Source organism: Rutidosis leptorrhynchoides, chromosome 1 (genome assembly GCF_046630445.1).
Source record: "Rutidosis leptorrhynchoides isolate AG116_Rl617_1_P2 chromosome 1, CSIRO_AGI_Rlap_v1, whole genome shotgun sequence".
Classification (NCBI taxonomy): Eukaryota; Viridiplantae; Streptophyta; class Magnoliopsida; order Asterales; family Asteraceae; genus Rutidosis; species Rutidosis leptorrhynchoides.
In genome coordinates this window covers 9,825,667-9,850,149 of record NC_092333.1, presented here as the reverse complement: position 1 = coordinate 9,850,149, position 24,483 = coordinate 9,825,667, and the positions used below count along the sequence as shown (strand labels likewise).

Here is a 24,483-nt window from a genome sequence, read left to right as displayed (position 1 = left end):
GAAACTGGTCTACTTGGTTTTTATTTGAATTTTAGGTTTACAGTCCAACTTTTACGAATGTTTTCCAAACACGCAACCAAATTCAAAACTGGAGGCCCATCTCACAACACATATAACCTCTCCAAAAAGGCAAGTACACGCACATTTACCACTCCAAAACCAAAAAGTGTTCATTTTTTTATCAAAAAAGAAAACTTAAAAAAAGTACGGAGAGCGACAAATGACAAGTAATAGCAACGTACTAAGCTCTCAATTATCATCATCTACATCGGCTATACGTACATCTCCTCTAAATCGTTCATTTTTGTTAAGATCGATTGACAAAAGGCGAACAATTATTATTTTCGTAATTATATTGGCAACTACAATGATCCTAGTATCATCATGGAATCTTTTCAACTCGATATTATCATGGTATGCATGTGCCCTTACAATGTCGTCTTCATCCTTATTTTGGTGGCCTACTATTTGCGCTTCGATGGCTTTAGGCGTGATATTTGGTGTTCTATCGATGGCAGCCACTTTGGCAGTGGTGGTCCCCGCGACAATGCTGACGTGGATATGTGTTATAGTTTTTTTGTCGTTTAGTGGGACTCCAAGGAAGTTGGTGGTGATGGAAGGGAAGAAATTAAGAGATGAAATGAGTCGAAAAGTTGGTATGTTGATGATTAAAGAAGGGAATTTGGTTGCTATTGTATGCGCTCTTTTTGGTTACTCCGTATATTTTACTTGTTAGATACGGTCACATGGATAAGTAAAAAAAATAAGGGGTGCGATTATTTGACGAATTATTGTATTTATAAATATATATATTTTTTTAAATGTAAATATTCGTTCAAATGTACTACTATATATCGAATTAAGATAAGAAAATGGAATTGTAGTTCACTTGAACTATTTTTGTCTTTTCTCACCCTAATTTTCTTTCATGTCTTTTCACACACCGTTACGCTTAATGAGATTCAAGTATTCACGTTTAATTGAATTTTGCAAAGAGCTAAAAGAATTAACATCGTTTGGAACGTGTGGTTATCCGACCCATCTTTGTATTCATCATAGAAGTTTACATGAGAGATGCGACTTCAACATCTCTTCCGTTTGCTTTGTATACCATGCGTAGATTTGCAATGTAATTTCGAGTAGGTTGTATAATTTTGTTGGGTAGCCATCTTGATGGGTCATCCCATATTCATGTATATCGTTTTCTGTTTTTAAAAATGCTTGCTTTTCCCATTAAAATGCATAAGAGCAACCGTGGTTAAAAGAGTGACATTATGCATGTTTGGTGGGTGTTCGAGCTTTTATTTCTTTTCTTTTCCGGATCCAAACCCAAATTACCAAGGGATTTTGGTCAAAATGCCTTCATTTTCGGAATTGTTTAACAATATGTCCCAAAAAATGGAAATTGCAAGAAATACCCCTATCCACGCACCCTGCACCACGCATGATGTGTGGATCTTGATGCGTGATGCGTGGTTACGAGAAAATGACCGATATAGGCACTTTTACTCGCTAACACGCACCAAACACCACGCACCGTGCGTAGTGCATGGTGCTTGGCGGGGAAAAAACTTCGATTGACCATATCTTTTGATTCGTAGCTCTGATTTAGTCACCGTTTTTTTATGTGTATCTTATCGAGATATATCCGTTGGAACGCTTATAAAGTGACAAAAATCATTTTGAATATAGACCTTATATGCAAGTGCGTTTTATTATCATAACTTTGTAAATGCTCGATTTGCGAAATATAACGTTTATTCAAATTGATTGAGGGATATCGTATATTTTTAGTCAACATTGGTGATAACTTTAACGTATCACACATTAGTACGTTTCATAACAAGTAATAAGCGGTTAATGTATGTTAAAAAGTCAAAATCAACGAAAATGGCAAAATTGAAGGTCTTCCCCAACAAGTACCAAACACCATGCACCATGTGTAGCGACCCGACAAAATCGTCATTGACGGCGCCGTCTACTTAGGTCCCATTACGTGGTCATAAGTCTTTAAAATGACGTTTGACCAAAATATGTCGCATTCATTTCAAATGTAAAGATGTTTCAAGTTTACGAAAGTAGTTCAACGACTAGTTACAATACAACGTTTAAAGTACAAATGAAACCTATGCGACACAATTTAAAAGTAAGTCAAAAGACGCTCCATGTATGCATATATACTCGACATCCACTGCAAGTATCAAAATAGTGAGCGGAAGCATGTATCACATATCGTTCAAAGACCTGAGAAAAATATAGATATATGTCAACGAAAACGTTGGTGAAATCATAGGTTTAGTAAGTAAGTGAATAAGTAAGTAAGTAAGTAAGTTGAACCACAAGATTTAACGTTGAAGTAATAGTAATACATTCTAAAAGTTGATATCATGAGCACCCAATTATCAAGGCTTAACTTTCCCAGAACCCATCACAATAGTGTTAGAACATACACTGTTTCTCGAAAATATATTTCATCCGAAATAACGGTAGCGAACCGTCCGAATGAGGGTTTGTCAAACCCATATGGCCATACAGCATAAGTTCTCGCTTACACCCGGCAAGTGTAACTAATGATAATCGAATTGAGGATTTTGTTCTAACTCGTATGTAGAATGTTTGTTTTCGTACTTATGTTCACTTTGTAAAATGAAACGTTTATGTTTTCTCATCCCAAATGTAAGTTTAAAAGAGTAAAAGTGGGACTATGATCTCACCTTAAATGCAAGAGTGTAAAAGCACTTCACAAGGTAACGTGGACAAGAACGAGTGCTAGTCTTGACCTAAACAAGTAGGTCGTATTAATAACGGTAAACACGGTTGGTCAAAGTTGTTCAATTAGTCCTATGGCTCATTATGACTCGATTATATAGCATGTGAATCAAATTGTCAAGTTTCATGCAAGAATCAAGTATACAAGAAGATTAGAACGGTTCAAACAAGTATTGGTTAAGTTTGAACAAAAGTCAACTTTGGTCAAGTCAAAGTCAACGAAAAAGTCAACACATTCGGGTCGGGTCCCGAACTATTTTTCTGAGGTTTTTAATCATATATAAGCATGTTAGAACAAGTTACATGGTAATCGGAGGTGCATAGCATAGTTAGAATTTTTCGTAAAATTGTAAAGTTGATCAGTCCCCGGATGTGCCTAATGTCGCGCCGCGACATCTATGGGTCGTGCCGCGGCCCTCTGTTGGGTCTGATTCCTGGTCTGGTGCAAATGTTCAAGTCTCGAGCCAAAACTCATTTTAACACAACTAGCGAACCGTAAACGCTCAAGACACGTATCTTATATCGTTGAAAAGGTAGTTTGACGAGGAACACAACTAAATACATTTCATCAATCAAAAATCATCATTTATAATAATCATATCCAAATTGAAAGTTCATTAAATGTTCATCATAAATGCTTTCAAGTTCATAAATGCACTTTGATGATTCGGGAGTTAAATGCACACATACGATACGCCGTTTCATAGGTAATTACGCATACAATACAACTAAACACTTTCAAACAACATTGCAAAGCATTCAATGCATCAAAAGTTCATTTTACTTCTATCAAACCCTAACTCAAAATCACAAATTCAACAATTATGTTTATGGAGCTAAACCATGTCAACCTACATACCAAATTGAAGCTAGTTGTGACGATCGCTCCAAATTCATATGGACGAACACGTCATTCATTGATTTCATTGCGAGGTATTTGACCTATATATGATATGTTTTGTAAACATTGCATTCTTTTGAAAAGGCACACCATAAATGAATATTTAAATCAAAGGTTTTCAACATCTGATGATTTCTACATATAGACAATCACCGTAATATAATAGTTTACAATAGTACTTCAGTTAACAATGCAGTCAAAATAAATACATGATGATGGTTTTATGGATGCAACGTTTTCTTGAATAAAGCATGTATGACTCCATACACATATCTTGTATAACATATAAGCAAACAGCGGAAGACTTCTAGGGAACCTGAGAGTAAACATGCTAACAAGTGTCAACACAAAGGTTGGTGAGTTCATAGTTTTAATGTTTCGTATAATCTGTATATAAAGGTGGATCACAAGATTTCAGTTGTTTCATCCAGAAACGTTTATCAAAATATTCTACAAGATTGAGCACCCTGGTAACTAAACTTTAACGTATATATAATAAGTACCCCTGTTTTAACATGCATGCAACCAACATGTACAATACACGCAAACCAACGTGTACTAAACTCAAATAGCATACGTCTGTTTTATAGTTCAGGCTAGGGTTTCCATACCTGGAACAGACGGGGATGTAAAGCCCTATGAATCCATATACAACTATTCGCGCCCACCAGTTCTTATAACCGGCAGCTACTAGTTACCAAAGCTAAGGGATTTTCGATTCAAACTCAGTGTAGAATTAAGTATGTACTTATATCCATTGCGTTTAAAATAAAGTGCGTGTATTCTCAGCCTAAAAATATAGATTGCAAAAGCAATTAAAAAGGGAGCAAATGAAACTCACTTTAGCAGCATATAAAGTCGTTCACCAAAATGTGACCGAAACTCGGATTACCAAATAACCGTAGATCTCAACCTAGAGAACATATGTTGGTCAATAAATGTCTATCAAGCTAGGTCAGGTCATAGTGTATCACAATCTTAATGCTCGAGATCGACATACAAAAGTTATCCAAAGTCGTTTCAAAAAGTCAATTTTGGCAATAGTTCAACAAAACGAGACGTATCTTATATAAGGATTCATTTACTCGGTTGGTAATATTCAAAAATTCAATTTATCAATCTTACCAACAAGTTTTTTAAATATTAATTGCAGATTCAAAAGCAATTCCAATTAACGTCAATTATAATTCAGTTGACCATATCTTTTGATTCGTTCATCGAAATTACGCGATTTCTAAATGAAAAGTTATTGATTTTTCGCCAGCTTTCCAAAAACATGTATATCATATACCTTTTACCAATAATATATGTATTTAATTCGTGATTCATTATAAACTGGTTAACGATGAAAGTTAGCATACAAGCCTGTATAAATATATATACTTGAGCACTAGACATGGATACACAATTAATATATAAAAGATAAGATATGAATGCTCACGTATCAATATTGTGATTCAATATTGTAGGAAAGTACGTAGACGCAACGGAGATGATAAATACTAGTTTGACCTCACGAGCATATCCCTGGTCCATACCCATAGCCTCCAGAGCCATAACCCATAATTTCCTTAGCTCTATCCTACTCGAAAACCAGTTTTGAAAACTCATTTTAGATCACTCGAGCAGCACTCCTTCGTAGTATTTTATGTATAATAATTAATAATAATACCATTAATAATAAGATTAATACTAATATTAATCTTAATAATAATAATAATAATAATAATAATAATAATAATAATAATAATAATAATAATAATAATAATAATAATAATAATAATAATAATAATAATAATATAAATTAGATATATAATACGGAGTAAATATGGAGAATGAGAGATTGAGAATGAATGAAACACAAAACTCGAACTCGTTTTATAGCACCTAACCCATCAAACCACCTCATGCACTTGCATGAGAATTGTGTGGAGAGCTCATGCGAGTGCATGAGACACACATTCAACTTACATTCAATCATTTTAGACTACCGACATCCATTTATTTAATATAAATAATTATATATATATTTAATCTTTAGAATTAATTAAATATTATATTATATTCTCGTGCATAGTTGATTTGTAATTTTTATTCAAATGACTCGTACGTTGTCACTCGACTCATGTACCACTTTCGGTTTTTCGAGCGCTCGTTCGTACGTTTAGATAACTAGCCTTTTACGTTATGCGACGTGTACCCTTATCAATAATTTAACTTACTTATCAAAAAAATTACCTTATAATAAATGTAACTTATAAAATTGAGCGTTGTGGTCATTTTCTTCTATAAATCAGTGACTCGTTGTTTGTCAAAATATATTATTTTAAATCAGGACGTTTTATGACTAAGTTAAAATATATATATATATATATATATATATATATATATATATATATATATATATATATATATATATATATATATATATATATATATATATATATATATATATATATATATATATATATATATATATATATATATATATATATATATATATATTTATTTAGAATCGTAAATTTGTACGTAATATATATGTTTGAAATATTTATCTAATGATATAAATATAAAGTTTAAATTTGTTCGAAAATTTCCGGGTCGTCACAGTACCTACCCGTTAAAGAAATTTCGTCACGAAATTTGATCGTGGTCGTCATGGCTAATCATAAAAATGTTTTTATGACGAATATGAGTTGGTATATAGAGTTTTATCACTATTGAGTAATATAGATAAAACGATTTGATTACTTGAAGAGTACGAGTGAAGCTATCCTAAAAGGAATGAAATGAGAACTAAAGTTTTGTCTTAACTTTTGACGTTGTCTTGGTTGGATTCAGGAATTCAAGGGATTTAAAGAAAATCTTCTAAATCTAAAAGATTTGATTCTTCGGCGAATAAGGAAATTAGAATCTCTCTAATTAAATGCGGAGATCTACCTTGATTTCTCTATCAAATATTTCACTATAAATTAAGTTCTTCCGGTTTGTCACTTTTACCATTCCTATACTTAATTCTCAAATTCAAAAGATTGTGAAAATGCTTAATCCAGTTCTGATCCTTGTCCTTATCCTTACTATCGCAATAATCATTCTCCTTTTCCAACTTCCACCAGAGGAATCTGCTTACTTCTACTTTGCTCTTGGGGTTATGGTGCTTTTAATTCTCCCATATCTTTATGTTGCGATAAACATTGATATTCACGGTTTGTAATTTATACGTTGTTATCGGGTTTTATATCTCCCCTTATATTTCAATGTCCCTACTTCTGTCTTCTATAATCATTGTCATCCATAGTTAATACTCCCTCCCATTTGCTGCAATTTATACTCCAATTTCTATTTCGGAGCTTTGTCCCTTCGTTTCTTCTTATTGCGATTAAGCATCTCTTGTAATGGTCCAGAATTCGCATATACAAATTTCGGAATGAACATTGTTAATGTTCTAGAAAGGAAATGGTAATGGCACGATTTTGATTTGTTAAATTACCAGAATACCCTGGAAAAGACCGAATCATCAAGAAATATTTTCTTGATATTTTAGAGATTAAATAGAATACAAAAGTCGTATAACATGGCACATGATAATGTTATGATCTGTGAATCATCATGTTTCATTTGGAAACTCAGCATGACTTACTGTAATATAATCACGTTGATCAAGTGTCATTATATTATACTAACTCATGCTTCAATTCCTAACATTACTTCAAAACATCCATTTTTCGAATTTTTCAGATTTTTGAAACTAAAATAGTTTCTTTTATGATGTAACACAGATAGCGTGAAGAGATGAATGATTTCAGATAAGAATAATTATGAAAATATCTTCAAAAATATGGAGGATATTTAAAATGGAAGATATGATGATATCTTAGAATATTTAAGATAAGATGATGATGAAGAATATTGTCCGCAAGGGTTTTAGAGTAAGGAGCAAGGTATTTACTAAGGATTTCAGCAGACACTGAATCATTTGTATTCTTTGAAGGTAGATTTCATCTTTGTGATTTGTCCACAGCCTCCTTCATGGTCTGCTTAATCTGTTTTCCGGTTTCAAACCTTCTCTTTTCTCAGCTTTACCACCATACTATTCTTTATCATCAAACTTTTGACTGTTAAGGTCGTTTACAGTTTTTGCTGCTTCTTCGGCATTTTTCCGAAATTCGGAGAACTAGTTTCGTAGTTTGGGGTGTTTTTCAGAAACTTCACATTCGAAGTATGTAAGTCTAAAAGATAGGCATTATATGTATATATATAACTGTTGGCGTAGAATTGCTGCGAAATTCGAAATACTGATTGCTAATTCCCGGTAGTTGGTATGGCAATTATTGTTACAAGATGTAGGTGAGTACATGATGGGGTTTCAATGAGTATAATGATTTTTTAGAAGGTCACAGATCAATGAAGTTGTTGGTAAATTTACTGCTAATTTGGTGGAACATGAAAGGTTCCCCAGTAACAAGAACGTATATGTCAAGGTTATAATAAGGCTAATCTGAAAAGTCGAAGTTGACTGGTTGAAAGTGTGGTAAAACTGAATACTTTGAAAAGGGATTGCAAGATTATTTTCGGTAATAACAATGCTAAAGGATCTTTCACATTTTTGAAGTCAAAGTATAGCTTTGAAAGATGTAGAGATCTAAGAATGATGTCACCCGTTAAATCTTGACTTGGATTCTGATCCGTCAATATCAGAATATGTAATTGAATTTGTATGGAAACGATTGTATATTGCTGTGAGCATAGTTAATAATTTTTGAATCAAAGTTGAAGAATGTACAGTATAACATATTAATTGTGAACTTATATATTTCCCGGGAATTACCTACCCGTTAAAGATTTCACAAGTAATATTTTGTATAAAAGAATTTTCATTACAGTCTTTATGTATTTATATTTCTTCAGATGTAATACGGATTTAATGAGTTAATATCATATTAAGCTCATTTGATTTTCGGCTTGACTTAGAAATGATTAATCTCTAAAACATTAAAGATTACATAATCTTTGCGGAGTTTTTCACTAATGAAATCAATACTTCATTATTTATTCTTATTGATATTCCTCGGTGAAGGATGTTGGTGCTCGTGGAATTTTTGTGAACATTACAAGGCACAGATGATGTTTTCTGGAAAGTTTCGAGTATATCGAAATTGAAAATGTAAAATCAATTATGTAATTGATTAATACACTTGGTTTATTATGAAATGGAATTCATTGGGTTAAAACAGAGATTGCGGTTAACGACGATTAAGTCGTTAATGAAGGATGTACATCATAGCATATTAGTAATATGAATTAAAAGAGTAGTATTTACCCTTTTTCAATTCATACATAATAGCTTAGTACGAAAAGATTTATGATAGTTTTAAAATTTATATATATTAGATATACATATAATTTCTTTAGAGGAATTGAGTTATTACTTCATAACTCATTGATACAATATACTTGTTGTTAACTCGTAATGATGTCCACGGTGCTTTCTTGAACTGGCGGAGCTTGTGATGTTAGAGGCGATGTTGACAGCACTGACTGTGCTGGTGAGGCTAAGGGTACTATTGATGCTGTTGGTAAAACAAGTGTAGCTTGTACCTTACACACCATTCTTGTCGAAGTTTCTATTCTCCTCTCTACTCATCTGATTTATGATTAGAACCGGGATAAATAATCTCTAAAATTTTAGAGATTACATAATGGCCGTAGAATATTTCTCCGATGAAGTTATGAATCGATACTTCATCGTTTATTGTTGTTTGTACTACTTGGTACCTATGGTGCGTATGATGTTAATATCCTAGGTACAGATTGTGATGTTGAGGCGTGTAATGGGGATGTTGTTATTGGTGGTGGTAATGGTACTGTTGGTGTTGTTGTCGGTGGTACGGTTGCCGCCGATGCTGGTGGTGCCTGTGATGCCTGCAAGTTGCACATCATGTTCTCCAAAGTCACTACTCGAGCGCGAAGCTCGTTGACTTCTTCTATTACCCCCGGATGATTGGTGGTTCGGACAAGCGGATGAATAAGATTTAGAATATTGGATATTACGTAGTCGTTGCGAGCTGTTCTGGAAATGAGGGTCAAAATAGTGTTTCGAACTGGTTTGCCGGTAAGTGCTTCGTGTTCTTTGCCAAGAGGTGAATGTGGTGTATGGAAGGGATCACCTTCTTCATGTCTCCAATAATTAAGTAGATTACGAACCCATCCCCAATTCATCCAGAATAGATGATGGCTAATTGGTTGATCCATTCCGGTCACACTGCGTTCGGAGCTCAAGTGGAAATCCATATTGGAATAGCTGTCGGAATCTGAGGAATTTGAACTAGATGCGGAATTCATCTTACACGGTTTGAATAAAGGGTTTTTGATATGAAATAATTTTTGGATATCGGATGATATTCTAATTACATAGCATACCTATATATAGTATAAGGGATCTGCAAATTGCGGAGGATCTTTCGAAATCTGTCAGGCAAAGTTTACAGTAACAGTTCTGCTAAGATATGAATTTTGTCTATACACTATCTATGCAATCAATGCAATATGACGCGTTTAGACTTAAGATGATAGACAGGTAATTTTCGATAAGAAATGATAAGCAAAACTTTTAACATGCAGACACGGTCGAAGTCCAGACTTACTAATGTATCATAACCACTATCAGTTAGACACACTCATACAAGACATGGTTCGCTAGGACCAACGCTCTGATACCAACTGTGACGATCGCTCCAAATCCAAATGGACGAACACGTCATTCATTGATTTCATTGCGAGGTATTTGACCTCTATATGATATGTTTTGTAAACATTGCATTCTTTTGAAAAGGCACACCATAAATGAATATTTAAATCAAAGGTTTTCGACATCTGATGATTTCTACATATAGACAATCACCGTAATATAATAGTTTATAATAGTACTTCCGTTGACAATGCAGACAAAATAAATACATGATGATGGTTTTGTGGATGCAACGTTTTCTTGAATAAAGCATGTATGACTCCATGCACATATCTTGTATAACATATAAGCAAACAGCAGAAGACTTCTAGGGAACCTGAGAATAAACATGCTAACAAGTGTCAACAAAAAGGTTGGTGAGTTCATAGTTTTAATGTTTCGTATAATCTGTATATAAAGGTGGATCACAAGATTTCAGTTGTTTCATCCAGAAACGTTTATCAAAATATTCTACAAGATTGAGCACCCTGGTAACTAAACTTTAACGTATATATAATAAGTACCTCTGTTTTAACATACATGCAACCAACATGTATAATACACGCAAACCAACGTGTACTAAACTCAAATAGCATACGTCTGTTTTATAGTTCAAGCTAAGGTTTCTATACCTGGAACAGACGGGGATGTCAAGCCCTATGGATCCATATACAACTATTCGTGCCCACCAGTTCTTATAACCGGCAACTACTAGTTACCAAAGCTAAGGGATTTTCGGTTCAAACTCAGTGTAGAATTAAGTATGTACTTATATCCATTGCGTTTAAAATAAAGTGCATGTATTCTCAGCCTAAAAATATAGATTGCAAAAGCAACTAAAAAGGGAGCAAATGAAACTCACTTTAGCAGCATATAAAGTCGTTCACCAAAATGTGACCGAAACTCGAATTACTAAATAACCGTAGATCTCAACCTAGAGAACATATGTTGGTCAACAAATGTTTATCAAGCTAGGTCAGGTCATAGTGTATCACAATCTTAATGCTCGAGATCGACATACAAAAATTATCCAAAGTCGTTTCAAAAAGTCAATTTTGGCAATAGTTCAACAAAACGAGACGTATCTTATATAAGGATTCATTTACTCGGTTGGTAATATTCAAAAATTCAATTTATCAATCTTACCAACAAGTTGTTTAAATATTAATTGCAGATTCAAAAGCAATTCCAATTAACGTCAATTATAATTCAGTTGACCATATCTTTTGATTCGTTCATCGAAATTACGCGATTTCTAAATGAAAAGTTATTGATTTTTCGCCAGCTTTCTAAAAACATGTATATCATATACCTTTTACCAATAATATATGTATTTAATTCGTGATTCATTATAAACTATTTAACGATGAAATTTAGCATACAAGCCTGTATAAATATATATACTCGAGCACTAGACATGGATACACAATTAATATATAAAAGATAAGATATGAATGCTCACGTATCAATATTGTGATTCAATATTGTAGGAAAGTACGTAGACGTAACGGAGATGATAAACACTAGTTTGACCTCACGAGTATACCCCTGGTCCATACCCATAGCCTCCATAGCCATAACCCATAATTTCCTTAGCTCTATCTTACTCGAAAACCAGTTTTGAAAACTCATTTTAATTCACTCGAGCAGCACTCCGTCGTAGTATTTTATGTATAATAATTAATAATAATACCATTAATAATAAGATTAATACTAATATTAATCTTAATAATAATAATATTATTATTAATAATAATAATAATAATATAAATTAGATATATAATACGGAGTAAATATGGAGAATGAGAGATTGAGAATGAATGAAACACAAAACACAGCTTGAACTCGTTTTATAGCACCTAACCCATCAAACCACCTCATGCACTTGCATGAGAATTGTGTGGAGAGCTCATGCAAGTGCATGAGACACACATTCAACTTACATTCAATCATTTTAGGCTACCGACATCCATTTATTTAATATAAATAATTATATATATATTTAATCTTTAGAATTAATTAAATATTATATTATATTCTCGTGCATAGTTGATTTGTAATTTTTGTTCAAATGACTCGTACGTTGTCACTCGACTCATGTACCACTTTCGGTTTTTCGAGCGCTCGTTCGTACATTTAGATAACTAGCCTTTTACGTTATGCGACGTGTACCCTTATCAATAATTTGACTTACTTATCAAAAAAATTACCTTATAATAAATGTAACTTATAAAATTGAGCGTTGTGGTCATTTGCTTCTATAAATCAGTGACTCGTTGTTTGTCAAAATATATTATTTTAAATCAGGACGTTTTATGACTAAGTTAAAATATATATATATATATATATATATATATATATATATATATATATATATATATATATATATATATATATATATATATATATATTATTTAGAATCGTAAATTTATACGTAATATATATGTTTGAAATATTTATCTAATGATATAAAGATAAAGTTTAAATTTGTTCGAAAATTTTCGGGTCGTCACACTAGTGATGCTAGTAACACATTTAATACATGCAATTTTAACATCTAACAACATTTAAGCAACTAAATCTCAAGATCAAACACACTCATTTCAAGTTTAAGCTAGTTACATCAAAATGACAAGAACAAGCATACAAATCATATATTCATGTTAGACTTGAGCCATAGACACTAATTAACACACTTTTAAGTTTAAAAGATCAACAACAAGAAATTTAATGTTTTTAGAAAGTTACGCAAACGAGATGAAATTTGTATCAAACGTAGAGGATGAAGAGAGGATCACGAATACGTAGCCGAATTTATTGTGAGCTTCCTAGATCCGAATTAGATGATGATTGAGTGATTTGGTGAGTTGAGAGCAAAAATGGAAGTAGGAGGAAGAGAGAAAAGATGAATGAATGAATGAGTGGTGGTGAAGTGGTTGACTAGTCAACCACTAGTCACCTCTTTAGTCAAGTGGCAAAACTAGTCTCTCGAATTTGGATGCGAGTGCGTGAATTAACCAAACGAATTATTTTGAAATACACGAGAGTAAACGGGAGATGTTATAATCCAATAACGAAAATATTAAGAACCTTAGCTAACGGAGGATACGAATCTAGATACGAAAGATATTATATAAAATAAAAAAAGACGGGCGTTAAAATAATTAAACGGAAAAATGCGGGATGTTACACCATGTACCACACACAGTGCGTGGTGCTTGGTGCATGATGTGTGTTCCCGAGTAAAAGTGCATGTTTTGGTCATTTTCTCGTAACAACGCATCACGCACCAAGATCCACGCATCATGCGTTGTGCAGGGTGCGTGGATAGGGGGCATTTCTTACAATTTCTATATTTTGAACCATATTGTTAAATACTTCCGAAAATGGAGGCATTTCGGCCAAAATCCTAAAAACCAAATACACATATCTTGGCCCATTTTATTTAAAAAAACATATTCATGTAGCCATCTTCCTAAACTTAAAAAGTGTAGCACTTCTTTTTCAAATTACAATAATTAATAATTAATGAAAATTTACAAGTCATTATAACACATATTTTTATTTTAAACAATTCCATTTTCATTAATTTATAATTTTTTCTTTATTTTATTTACAATCTTTTTCTACTAACTTTTTTTTTTTACTTTCCATAAGATATCTTTTATATTTCTTTCATACAATGGTTGTTATGATATTTATATTACCTAAGTATAGAGATGTCGTGGTTAGAGATAGCAATGTGTGAAGTGTAAGGGTGTAAACTGACAATTCTCAAAGATAAGTTTAGGGTGTCATAACCCGACCTTAACCATAAGGACGAATACAATAACATATGATTTCATCGCGAGGTATTGACCTCTATATGCGACATTTTTCAAAAACTGCATTCGTTTTTACAATACAAACCATAGCTTTTATTACAAATACAAGGTTTAAACAACTTAATAATGATTATCGTTTAGCGATAATCTTAGACTTACAAACTTTACATGTGATAATAACAATACGACCTCCAACATATTTTACATTACAAATCCTCCGATATGCAGTTTTATTTTTGACACAAATATGCATACTCAAGATCTTGCTTAAATTCAACATGTTGCAGCGGAAGCTTTTAGTTATCACCTGAGAATAAACATGCTTAAAACGTCAACATAAAGTTGGTGAGATATAGGTTTAAAGCCGGCAGCGTTATGAATATAGACCACAAGATTTCATATATAAACGTTTTAATAAAAATATTCTAAGTTGTTGAGCACTTGATAACCATACTTAACATTTAATCAACGTCGCATATTCCCTTTATTATGAAATCTTACTACACCGTACCAAGTGTAGTCACCGAAACGAAGTACTGTGTAACCGTTGAATACTGGTCGTCCAGTCCGGTTGGGGTTGTCTGGCCCGATAGATCTATCAACAGGATTCGCGTTTACAATACCTCGTGTAAATAGTAGTTACCAAGTTACAGGGAAGTATGCCAGTGGTACAACTCAACGTAGAATATATATTTTTAATCACTTGTGTCCATAACGTAAATCATAAAATGCATGTATTCTCATCCCGAAATATTTAGAGTTTAAAAGTGGGACTATATACTCACTTTTGTCTTGAAGGTATTTAACTCGACTTGGTCTCCGATAGATATCACGAACCTAACCATATATATAATATATCAACATATTTTCTTTTCAAGTAATCGTTACATATATATATATATATATATATATATATATATATATATATATATATATATATATATATATATATATATATATATATATATACTTTTAATACTTTTAATATTTTCTTAGTCCGTAGTTAGCAGTCTGATGTTAGTGGTCCACAATTAGTTGCTTAAATAAAATAAATAAAGACCCCATCGTATTCGTGTTGATCAGAATTAATCTTGACCCATGGTACCATGTTGTCAAATGACGTGTTGCGTACATAAAGTACCGTGTTGTCAAATGACGTGTTGCGTACAATCACGAGGTCTTATGATTAATCTTCTCGTGTTGTTTACGGGTGGTCCTGAAATATATAAAATAAAATCATAAGTAAATATATATTAAATATTATGTTAATTAGCCAAGATATGATTAATCCAATTTTGTCATAATATGATATATTACAGGTCTTGAAGTGTTATTAAAAATCAAATTAGAAGGATCTATTTAGTTTGCGAACAAGTTTGAAATCACTCAAACTATGTTCTTGTTGTTAAAATTTTATAACACAAAATAAGATAGCTATATAAATATGAATCGAATGAGGTTATGAATAAGGTTACTACCTCAATTTACTTGGACAAAGCTACTGGAAAAGGTAAGAAAAATCTTGGAATCAAAAGAGTGGTGGAGTGGGATTGAAAGATTGGAAGTAATCTCCTTGAAATCGGATGACTATTTTGATACGTTCTTGAGTAGGTAAATGAAGAGAGATTAGGGAGTGAATTAACTTGAAAGAAAATTGGAAATGAAATTGTATGTGTGTGTGTGCAAAATAGCATGATTATGGGTTGGATATATAGGAGATTTAGTTTATTTTCTTGCACAAAAGTCACACATGAGGTTAAATGGCTGGTTCCCACATGTAACATCATGTCTAGTGGCTGATCATTGAAGTTTATTGTTGGTATATACCAATAGTAAATACGTATAGAAGCTGGGTATGATACGGTTACATATACCCTAGATATACTTGTAGAAATTTTGAGGAATCGGAACGAGAATTCAAATATGGACGGGTTTATAACTGTAAAAGAGGCTCAAAACTGGGCTTTTATTTTTGGGTCAAACCGGGCCAAAATAAAATTTTAAGACATTTTTAATAAAGCAATGTTAGCCAGGGGCTCTGCCCCTTGGACCCCGCCAGGGGTTGCCACCCCTTGGACCCCGCTTATCGGGGGCGCTGCCCCCGAACCCCCGTCATAATCAAGATAAGTTCAAACAAGTGTGCACTCCACACTTCCCCAAACTTGTTCGATATTTATCAAGATTATTTTAGTTACAAATTAATCGCATTACACTTAAATCATATTGGTGACATAGATCACCAACACATTATATATTGTAAGTATATATGTCAAAGAATGTTACATATAGTTATCGTTTTGATAACTTAAGTTAGTGGTCTCAAAGTATACTTATAACTCATTGTTGTTAGTTCACAATGAAATGTTAAACCATCCTTAAATCATGTTAAATATGTATAGATATGTACATATACATAATCGTATAATTATCGTGTGTTATATAGTTCGTGATATCATCGGTCAAATTGGACGGTCAAACGTTGTGTGAAACTCTTTTCAAAAACATAAGTCTCAACAGTTTGGATTGCTTATCATGTTGGTAAGGTTTATTTTATGTAAATATTAATCTCATAAGTATAAAACGATCGGAAAATCCGGGTCGTTACATAGGGTGTTTTCTGTAAATGACTAAAAGAATAAGGGTTGATATGAACAAGTTCTAGTTTTCATTATCAGATTCCAATTCAACTTCATTATAGGGTATCGGCCAAGTTTTGATTGATCTCCAAGCAACTGGCTTTCGATTATCTGTATAAATAGATAGGTTAATCGATAGTTTAGATATAGGTTTTTTTACGAATCGTTTTGTTTCTGTTTCAATAGTTAATTGTAATCAGTTTGTTTTCGATTTGTAATTCGATTAATAAGAACATCAAAGTTGATTGTTGCTTAAATTTGTTTTGATTAATCTGTGAAATCATTCAATTGTTTTCTACAATTGGTATCAGAGCGGGTTAATCGTGATCCGGCTTTGAATTCAAATTGAAGATCTCACAGAAGAAGGTTACAAAGAAGAACTAGGGTTCCGGCAGAGGTAAAATGGAACAATGGTGAATGTTAAGTTCGATATTGAGAAGTTCGATGGCAAGAATGATTTTGGTCTATGGAGACTCAAGATGTGAGCACTGTTGACACAGAATGGATGTGTGGCAGCTCTTGAAGAGTCGTTACCAGATACAATGACAGATGCAGAAAAAGCCACATGTTTAGAGAAGGCACATAGTGCTTTAATTCTATGTTTGGGCGATAAAGTTTTGAGAGAAATCTCAAAAGAAACAACTGCAGCAGGTATTTGGATTAAATTGAAAGATCTGTATATGACCAAATCTTTGGCTAATCGATTATATCTCAAGAAAAGGCTTTATACTTTTGTAATGACATCAGGAAAGAAACTTGATGATCATGTAGATGAATTCAACAAGATTCTACTGGATTTGGAGAACATTGATATAAAGATAGATGATGAAGATCAAGCTATCTTGTTTCTGGCTTCTCTACCATCACAGTATGAACACTTTGTTGATACACTTTTGTATGGAAGAGAAGAACTTAAGATGGAAGATGTGTTTGCTGCTATTTACTCTAAGAAATTAAAGAAAAGAAACGATCAAGAAGAATTTGCAGAGGGTCTGTTGGTCAGAAAACCTGAAAGAAGAGATCAAAAGAATACCATGAAGTCAAAGTCAAAGTTCAAAAGAAGATGTTTCATCTGCAAGTCTGAAGGTCACCTAAAGAATGACTGTCCTGATTTTGATCCAAACTATGCTGCAAAGAAAAAGGGCAAATTTGGAAAGAAGAAAAAGGAGGTAAAACATTCTGATTCTTTTTCTGATACTGGTTATGATAGTGCAGAAGTAATGGTAGTTACATCTGATAAGAACAAATTAGATTGGCTTATTGATTCAGGGTGTTCATATCATATGACTAATAATAAGAGTTTCTTGGAAAACTATAGGTCATTTGATGGTGGTTTAGTGCTTTTAGGTAATGATAGACCTTGCAAAATTATAGGTATAGGTGATGTCACATTCAAAGGTGAAAAAGGTGATGAATTCACTTTGGATGAAGTAAGATATATGCCTGACATTAGGAGAAATTTAATCTCTTTAGGAATGCTTGTTCAAGAACCATTTGATTTAAAAATCAAGAATGGTGTATTGTCTGTGTTTAAGAGGTCTAAACTAGTACTTCAAGGTGTTAAAGGGAAGTTTAATACCTATAATTTGAAAGAGAAAGCATTAAGTTGTGTAGCTGCTGTTTCAAGTGTTAATGATAACAAAGCAATAATGTGGCATAAAAGGTTAGGTCACATGAGTGAACTTGGAATGAAAGAGCTAAATAAGATTGGTGTTTTGGGCCGTCTAAATAGCACAACCATTGGGTTCTGTGAGCATTGCATTTATGGCAAAGCTCATAGGGTTAAGTTTAGCAAAGGAAGGCACAATACTACAGGTGTACTAGATTATGTACATTCTGATTTATGGGGTCCAGCTAAAGTAGAAACAATGAGTGGTGCAAGATATTTTCTGTCCATCATAGATGATTACTCTAGAAGGGTATGGGTGTTCTTATTGGTAAACAAAAATGATGCTTTTGAAAAGTTCAAAGAATGGAAAGTATTAGTTGAAAACCAGACAGATAGAAAGGTTAAGAAACTTAGAACTGATAATGGGCTTGAATACTGCAATAAACAGTTTGAAGAATATTGTAGGCAAAGTGGAATATCCAGGCATAAGACTATACCTGGAACACCACAGCAGAATGGGTTAGCTGAAAGAATGAATAGAACTTTGTTAAATAAAGTAAGGTGCATGTTTTCAAAGTCAGGGTTTCCTAAAAAGTTTTGGGGTGAAACAGTGACAATTGCAGCCTATTTGATCAACTTGTCACCATCATTTGCTATTAATTACAAGTCACCTATGGAGGTGTGGAACAATAAACATCCTAATTATTCTCATTTAAGAATGTTTGGTTGTGTAGCTTATGCTCATGTTAAACAGGGTAAGTTAGAACCTAGAGCCATTAAGTGTGTATTGCTAGGGTATCCTGAAGGAGTAAAAGGTTATAAGATATAGAGAATAGATGAGGGTGGGTCCAAAGTAATCTTAAGCAGAGATGTGACATTTGATGAAAGTAAGTTCTATAAAGATCTGTTAGCTAATGTGAATATTCAAAGTCAAACACCAGATGTTCAAATTGAGGTGGAGCCTAAAGCTGAAGATGAAAGTCAAGAGGACTTAAGTGGTGACAGTTCCAGTTAAGATAGAAGTCAATCATCTTCTAGTAGTTATCAACTAACCAGAGATAGGGTTAGAAGAACAATTAAACCACCTGCAAGGTATGGTCATGCTGATGTCACAGTTGAAGCATATACAGCTACTGACATCACAGCAGTTGCTTTTGCAGCTGCAGAAAAGGAAGACTGTAATGAACCATTGAGCTATGATGAAGCTATAAACTCACCTGAAAGAGATAATTGGCAACTAGCTATGCAAGAAGAAATAATTTCATTGCATGAAAACAACACATGGGAACTTGTTGAAAAACCTAAAGGTCAAAAGCTTGTAGGTTGCAAATGGATATATAAGTTAAAAGAAGCTGTTGATAGCATGGAACCACCTAGGTTCAAAGCAAGATTAGTTGCTAAAGGGTTCACCCAACGGGAAGGTATTGATTTCAATGAAGTTTTTTCTCCAATGGTTAAACATAGTTCAATTAGAATTATGTTAGCTTTAACTGCACATTTTAATCTAGAGTTAGAACAACTTGATGTTAAAACTGCTTTTCTGCATGGTGATCTAGAAGAAACAATCTATATGAAACAACCCAAAGGTTTTGAAGTTCATAAAAAAAATGGTGAATTGGTCTGTTTGTTAAAAAGGTCACTGTATGGGTTAAAACAGTCACCAAGACAGTGGTACAAAAGGTTTGATCTTTACATGATTGAAATAGGGTTCAAAAGGAGTGCTTATGATAACTGTGTCTACTTCAAGTGCTGTGAAGGAGGTAATTACATTTATCTTTTGTTATATGTAGATGTTATGTTATTAGCATGTAAAGACAAATCTGAAATTGAAGCCACAAAGGCAATGTTAAAAGCTGAGTTTGATATGAAAGAATTAGGAGAAGCTAAGAAAATTTTGGGGGTTGAAATTTCAAGGAATAGGTCTGAAGGTTGGTTAAAGTTAACACAACTTGGCTATATGTCTAAAATACTTGATAAGTATGGATTCAATCAAGCAAAACAAGTGGCAACTCCATTAGCTCAACATTTTAAATTGTCAAAAGGTGACTGTGCAGTAAATGCTGAAGAATTAAAAATGATGAATAAAATACCTTATTCAGGGGTGGTTGGCAGTCTTATGTACCTTATGGTTTGTACCAGGCCAGACATAGCTCAGGCTGTTAGTGTTGTGAGCAGATACATGGCTAATCCAGGCAAGAAACATTGGGATGCAGTCAAGTGGATTATGAAGTATATTAAGGGAACTTCAAATATGGGATTAATTTATCACAAGACAGAATCAGATGAAGTCTGTGTTGAAGGTTATGTTGACTCAGATCATGCTGGAGATAGAGATAAGTGCAGATCTTTAAGTGGTTATGTGTTTAAGCTATTTGGTTGTACAATAAGCTGGAAAGCATCATTACAACACATAGTGGCCCTATCCTCAACAGAAGCTGAATATATTGCATTAACAGAAGCAATTAAAGAAGCCATTTGGATTAAAGGTTTTGTTGCTGAACTTGGGTTAAGTGACCCGATTGATATAGTTCATTGTGATAATCAAAGTGCCCTGCATTTGTCTAAAAATCTCATGTACCATGAAAGAACAAAGCATATAGATGTTAGATTGCATTTTATTAGAGATGTAATTGAAGCAGGTACTGTAGAAGTTCTGAAAGTTCATACTTCTGAAAATCCGGCTGATATGCTTACAAAATCATTACCTGGTACTAAGTTCAAAGGGTGTTTGGAGATTCTTGATATTAAGTGATAATTGTCACTTTAAGGTGGAGATTGTGAAGTGTAAGGGTGTAAACTGACAATTCTCAAAGATAAGTTTAGGGTGTTTTCTGTAAATGACTAAAAGAATAAGGGTTGATATGAACAAGTTCTAGTTTTCATTATCAGATTCCAATTCAAATTCATTATAGGGTATCGGCCAAGTTTTGATTGATCTCCAAGCAACTGGCTTTCGATTATCTGTATAAATAGATAGGTTAATCGATAGTTTAGATATAGGTTTTTTTACGAATCATTTTGTTTCTGTTTCAATAGTTAATTGTAATCAGTTTGTTTTCGATTTGTAATTCGATTAATAAGAACATCAAAGTTGATTGTTGCTTAAATTTGTTTCGATTAATCTGTGAAATCATTCAATTGTTTTCTACACAATGGATACCCGATCCAGTGGATATCCACTCGATCCACTCAATTATTCGTGGATATGGACGATCTAAATGGATATGGATATGGATGTGAATGAAAAAATTTCATCCATGGATGAACCCGCTTTCACCCGAAATAACTAAATATATAAATTTATCACTCAAATTAGTATCATTTATGTAGTGATATTTCATTAATTATATTCATATTCATCTTTCTTTATATTTTCTCTAAAATTATAACTTTCTTCTTATATTTTGTTTTGTTTAAATAATCAAATGTATTTATCGTACTTTGGTGGTTCAAATGTGATTCCATGTAATTAAAAGTAAGCAACTTACATGTCGATATCTTTACACGTTTAATAGGTTATCTATTGAATATTTGTTATATAGATTAGTAAAATGTGACTTCCGGTCGCATAAACTATTAAAAATATTACTTTTGATCGTATATAGTGAACCACCGCTTATAATTGTTAAAAATAAAATAAATTTAAACGGATATGGATAATTATCCATTAACCCGCTTCACCCGACGGATATGGATATAGATAGATGAAAAGTAAAAAAAAAAATGGATATGGATATGGATACGGCCTCACCCGATCCATATCCGATCCATTGACATCCCTAGTCGTGGTACATGTATTTTGTTTTGTCGCATTATCCCTGTCTTAGTTGCCTTCTCTGCAATTTCATTCTATTCGTTACGTCTTCTTTTATTGGTGTTGAGCTGATGTTCGTGCTCATGTTGTATACTGGGTTGGGTTGCTTTAAGCACGGACTTTTCCAAAAATTTGCTGCTTTTTGAGAAAAATATTTTATTTCACACATTCTGCTATTAATTAATGATAGTATATAAATTATGTGAAATTTAATTAAATTAATTATTAAAGATTAAATTATGTGTCTTCTGTTTATTGAAACGGATTATTATTTTTTAGTTACGTTATACTCATGACTAGTAAAATATTTTTACTTTAAAAAAATATAATTATGTACAATGAAACCTTCTGCCTGCATCAAAGCACGGTTTTCGAACTTGTTCAATTCAATTGTATAACAATGTTAGTGGGTTTAGAATGAGATGACTCATCAAATGATTATTATCAAAAATATAATAAGAAATAACACCATTTATATAATTTAAGGGTTTATTGAAAAGAAATATGCCCCACAACACATATGAATAATCAATTGTTATTGTGAATTTTTTCTTAAATAAAGTAAAATTCATTAACTGAAGATATTTTTATTTTTATTTTTGAAAAATAAATCATGTTTTAAATGTATTTAAAAAAAAAAATAAAGCTTAGTTAATACTTTTAGCATGTACGTTATGGCAAAGTAAAATTGATCCATACAAATTATCAGTTCTCTGCTTACAAGCGAGGCAAACACCTCGCAACCTATTGCTTACAGAGCACATCAAAAGTAGGTTGCGGGTCAGTGGGTTAATGGTGCACCCTAAGATTTGCACGCATAAAAAGCTCATTGTAAGACAGAAAAAACGTTCAAAAGACATGAAAATAAAATTATAGGCAATTTTTTAGTATGTCACCGTCTAGCGTTTTCTGTTTAGAAAATCATTCTTGAACATAAAGCAGGCCGTCTAGCGTTTTGTGTATGCCCTGAAAGCTGCTTTTTATGCTTAAGCTCTAAAATGAACACGTGACAGCACACATGCCACAACAGCGTATAGCACAATGTTGGTTAGGCATTTCTCGCATAAATCAATCAATGACAGCGTGACACGTGTCTCCGAACATTACAGAGCATTAATGCCTATAAATAGGCCACACATGGCATGACATCACTATTTGGACATTTGAATTTGTGGCACACTTTCTCTTTCACACGGTACTTTCTCATTCTAGAACTTGAAGACTTAGCCGCAGAGCGATGAATGGACCAACTCATAGTTTGGTTCCGTAAGATTGATTAAGCCACCCAACGATTTTCAGACCGTGATCTGGGTTTGCAGGAAACTATTCCGAGGGTAAACATCAATCGGCAATCCACCCATCACGCTAAGTAGTTATAAATCTGCAGTGATACTTATAAGCTGCTGAGCGAACTTAACCATCAACATGGCTCCAGGGGCGAAACTAAATAGGGGTAGGGGGCGCCCGCCCCTAGTGGATTTTTTTTAGTGTAAAAATTTGAGTTTTTCTACTTTGACCCCAGTGGATTTTTTTGCCTCAAAACCTACATATATTTCCATAAGTCCTACATTTGCCCCAAAACCTTGAAATTTTGTCCAAAATTCTTGAACTTTTGACCCAAAACCTTCAGATTTTGCCCAAAAAAATTTCAACTTTTGTATAAAAACTTTCATAATTTGCCTAACAACCTCAAATTTTTGTCTCATAACCTCTATATTTTGTCAACAAATTTTCCTATGGTTTTAAATTTCTTTTATCCCCGGTAAAAAAAAAATCCTAGTTCCACCACTGTATAGCTCATATGAAAGTAGTTATTAGTGAAAGAAATAAGAGATTTGACACTTGTGTTATTTTATGAACTAGCAAAGGGTGATGGAAGGATTATAGGTTAAACAAGAAACTAATTTTTAAAGCGAGTAAGCGAGTGGAAGAACAAATTCCTGATTTTCTCGATTTGTGTGATTTTCAATACATAAAGCTGATTCGTCAAAAAACCAAACTAATTGGTTAACCAGACGGTCTGGTTATTATATTTGGAAAAACCGGAATGATTATGTGTTCGGTAACTATCATCTAAGTTTCCCGAAAATCGTGTCGGAAATTCAATCCAAATCCTACGAATGGATCTCCTCGAGAACAAAATTTGGTAATTTAGACTGGATAAATTGGCTTACGAGTCCTAGGGTCTTCGATGTTAACCCTA

At 33.1% G+C, this 24,483-nt stretch overlaps 1 protein-coding gene across 1 annotated transcript; it reads left to right on the top strand.

The window, feature by feature from the left end:
• Nucleotides 1-220: 220 nt before the first annotated feature.
• LOC139902887 (uncharacterized) lies at nucleotides 221-736 on the top strand. Its single transcript, XM_071885588.1, has one exon. The coding sequence runs from the start codon at nucleotides 221-223 to the stop codon at nucleotides 734-736; it is 516 nt and encodes a 171-aa protein (XP_071741689.1).
• The last annotated feature ends 23,747 nt before the right edge of the window (nucleotides 737-24,483 follow it).

Excerpts from the sequence above, each read along its gene's own strand:
- LOC139902887 (XM_071885588.1), top strand. The coding sequence starts at position 221 with ATGACAAGTAATAGCAACGTACTAAGCTCTCAATTATCATCATCTACA.